The following is a 4,219-nucleotide window of genomic DNA, read 5'->3' on the forward strand; positions in this document are numbered from 1 at the left end:
CTATATATATATATATATATATATATATATATATATATATATATATATATATATATATATATATATATAATTATATATATTATACACACACACACAGTTAGGATCCAATGAGAACACACCCGGCGAGAAAATTAAGAAATAATCACAATCTTACATTTGTAAATATTGGACGAATGAAATAAGATTTTTAAAAAAATGCAGTAATATTTTTGTAATTATTACTAATTTTACTTTGCAACTTTTAACACAAAATCTATTACAGGAAAGCAAATTTAGTTGTTACAAAGTGCATTTGTGGATAATGTTTAAAAATCAATTTAAAACTAAATTTTAAACCTAAATCATAAATACTAAACCCTAAGTAATAAAAAGCGATCCCTTAAACAAAATAAAACAAAAAAAAACTCATTTAAACTCTAAAATCCGAACCCTAAGTGCACTGCACTTTCGCATTTTACAAAAGTGTAATTTTTAATACTAAAACTGTACTTTGTAACAACTAAAACTACACTTTGTAACAATTAAAATGCACTCTTTCGTTAAAAGTTGTATAGTAAAGTTGGTGATAATTACAAAAATACCACCATGTTTTTTAAAATTTAATTTGATCCGTTCTATTTATCCAAATGTAAGGTTGAGATTAATTCTTAACTTTCTGATTTGGTCCAATATTTACACATACAGAGATGGCATCAAGTGAGAATGTGTGCTCAAGTGCAAACATGCAAATACAAAAATACACTGTACAAAATTATAAAGTGTACATGTTGAATTGTACTTTTAGTCTTTTAGACATTATAGAATGCATTTTGTAATTTTGTGTGTAGTAGGTCATCTCCTATGTTTAATCCCCTCCCCTCCGCAAAATTAGGTAATACAAATTTATTCTCAACTTATGTCAAATTGTTTAATGAGCACTAAAATCGAATGAAAAATGAAAAATTAAAATTATGAGAATAGTATGCATACCATGTCAAAGAGGCTTGCACGGCGCTTCTTGTGGTTGAGGCATGCTTGTCTAAGAAAATACTTCTGAGCATGGCTAGCAACTTGGGTTGGAGTCCTTGTACTTACAAACTTTCTTGAAATTCCTCTCCAGTCTCCCTTTCCTAGTTTTTCTAGTCCATTCAAGAAGTTTCTGTGCTCCGTTTCTGTCCATGGAACTCCTATATATATATATATATATATATATATATATGCAATAATAATCACTAATTAGTCATTAATAATATATGATATTAGAAAAGTAATTATTGGATATGCTTCGATCTACAAGACATAATGATAGCTACTAAATAACAAATTTGTTTACCAAATTTGTATCATCTGATGCAATGTCGTGATAAATCGTAGCAATCAGCCATAATTATTTTTGGCTTGATTTGATAAAAAAATTGGTAACATTTGTCAAGTTACAACATACACATAAAATAATACAGAGTATAAGATTATATTTTGTGTGAATAAAATTTTCCTTGTTAAGACAATTGATTAAAATTAATAACTAATAGAGACCATAAATATAACTCTTATCATTTATTAATGTAAGTTCTATTATATATATCGATATTAATCAATAATTTTTTTAAAAGTTATTGTCAAATAGTTGAAATTAGAAAGATAACATACAATATTTTCTTACGTAATAATTTTTTAGTTTTTCTTTAAATTTCTTATCAAGTTGAAAGTAGAAAGAGAGCATATATTTCCTTGTTTATGTTTTGTTTGTAATGCAACTTGTTCTATGTATATATGCTTGATATATTGCATCATTATTACTACATGCAACATTTTCAGGAACAGTATATATGACTCCACCTTGTACAAATTAAAGTATATAGTTGTCAATACATATTCCTTTAAACAAAGTTGTATTTAAACCTAATTATTATATATTTCATTTTAAAAAATAAACTATATAATTTTTATAAGAAAATCTTTCTTAAAAAAAAACCGGCATATAGTGCAATAATATAGCATATATGGTAGAAAATTCCAAAAATGATAATATAACGGTTGAAAAAAAATGAAAAAAAAAAAACGAAAAAAATGAATTTGAATAATACTACCTTTCCTCTTCTCCTGAGCTTTGCCAATGAGACCATCAGAGAGATATCCATTAATGGATGTTTTTATTTCACAGTTTTCATGAACAGAAACTAGCCGGCAGGAAGAGTGGGGAGATGAAGAAGGGGAAGAAGAGAGGCAATCCATGCTCAAACTTCTCTTCATGGCAACAGAGGAGTTGGTTGAAGAAGAAGAAGAAGAAGATCTAGAGCATAGAGAAGAAGGAGAAGAAGAGATTTCAAGCTGAACTCCAAACAGCCTTAATCCTCCAACAACAACATTATTATTAGTGTTACTAATACAACCTTTGACAGTGGTGCACGTTCTTGAATTGTGACCTGTGATTCCACATTGTGAACACTTTCTGCCCATTTTCACGCAGATAGATCAGACAAAGATCTGCAGAGAGCTTAACTTTGCTTCCTAAATTGCAAAAGCAGAAAAAGAAGAAAATGAGCTTTGGGGAATTAATGGGGTGTGGGAGAAGGGTGGTTATTTACATTTATAGAAGTAGGGGTTATGAAAATGGCCGGATGGGATATATGGACACCTAGAGAAGATATATATGATTGGTTGGATATATGGAAATTACTTGTTTTTTGTTGGATATTTTTGCCCAACTTGGTTCCAAGCTCATAAGAGAAATGCTATTTCAATTCTTCACTAAAGGACAAGGAAACAAATGAAAAGAAAAATTGTCTTATCTCATAGAAGATTAGTATGAAAATATAATTCTTGACCTTAGTATGATGAGTGTCTTGAGTTTTAATTTCAATCTTAGACGATTTCAGGATCAAATAAAAAAGGAACAAAATGATCGAATAAGTCATCTTATTCTTATCAAAAGCAAGATTAATTATATCGATTGAAAATTGTGCAATTAAAACCATAAATTTTTAATTTTGTGCAATTAGATTTAAATATTGTTTTTTTTTTTTTTGAAAACAGATTTCAATATTGTTAAATTACTTGCGATTATTTTTCAATTATGACACAAGGATAACAATTTCTTTAAATATTCCCATACAAAAAAACAGATTAATATAACACACATCATTTCTGAGTGTCCCACTGCTTTTACCCTAGAGTATTAGGCAACCAATTGAGCTGTGTGGCTCTGTCTTGGGATATTATCTCCCACATTAGGCTAGCTAGCTATTGAGGCCTAGCTACCTCGTGAAGAATAAGTTTACTAGAGCTCTGCCAAGTCAATATATTTAAAACCTCAAATGTGGCTTGACAAAATGAAATTAGAGTCTAAGTTTGATTGACTCGCATTAAGAGCAGCGTGGTCTATTGTTCTTCTTAGTTTGAACCGATCAACTATGGGCCGAATAATTTAAGTTGACTTATCTCATTGTGATCATTTGCTGGTTAAAGTCACAAAATAAGATTTACCTAATATATACCCTTAAGTAATGGTTTCTAGTTTTCATCATCACTAGAAAGAAAAAAAAATGAAAAAAGAGTTGAAAATGATTTTTTAATAAAAATTCCTTAATTAATTTATATATCAAATAATGACACATATCACAAGTTATATCAAATAACACAAGATTCAAAAATTGAACTCCATTTTTGTGAGTAATATATATATATATATATATATATATATATATAGGGGCACGCTCTAATGAGAACGGGTATCTAGGAGAGAACTAAGAACGATCTACAGTCGTCCACGTGTCCAGATCAACGAATTAGATGTAATTAAAAAATAACGACGCGGTGTCATTTTCGAACTTTGGTGCAAGTAAATGTGTTATAAGGGCAAGTAGTTGGTGCACATTTGCAAGTAAAAAGTGCAAGTAAAATCACTTACAAGTGCAAGTAATTTACCTTGTTAACATTCGTGCACCTAGGTGCAACTAATTATACCGTTAGGTGCAACTAGTTATAACGTTAGGTGCACTTAGTATTGATGTTCAATGTACATTTTAATTGTACTTGTAATACATTTTATATGCACTTGTGCACCTATTTTCACTTACGAGTGCAAGTAATTTACCTTGTTAACATTCATACACCTAAGTGCACCTAGTTATAACCTTACGTGCAACTGTATCTGGACACGTGACACACTGCGATTTGTTCTCTGTTCTTTTTTTGACATATTGTTCTCATTTGAATGCAATCCTATACATATAGAGAG

The 4,219-nt window shown here is 29.5% G+C and overlaps 1 protein-coding gene across 1 annotated transcript in view; it reads right to left on the reverse strand.

The window, feature by feature from the left end:
• The window catches only part of LOC116018968 (transcription factor MYBS3-like), a 6,565-nt gene extending 3,957 nt beyond the window's left edge, over window positions 1-2,608 (reverse strand). The window contains exons 1-2 of the mRNA XM_031259023.1: window positions 2,070-2,608; window positions 970-1,166 (exon numbers count right to left, since the gene is read on the reverse strand). Of these exons, the coding sequence (XP_031114883.1) occupies window positions 970-1,166; window positions 2,070-2,439 (567 nt within the window). The 5' untranslated portion in view covers window positions 2,440-2,608. The remainder of the gene's footprint in view (window positions 1-969; window positions 1,167-2,069) is intronic.
• Window positions 2,609-4,219: the final 1,611 nt, after the last annotated feature.

Source organism: Ipomoea triloba, chromosome 5 (genome assembly GCF_003576645.1).
Source record: "Ipomoea triloba cultivar NCNSP0323 chromosome 5, ASM357664v1".
Taxonomy (NCBI): domain Eukaryota; kingdom Viridiplantae; phylum Streptophyta; class Magnoliopsida; order Solanales; family Convolvulaceae; genus Ipomoea; species Ipomoea triloba.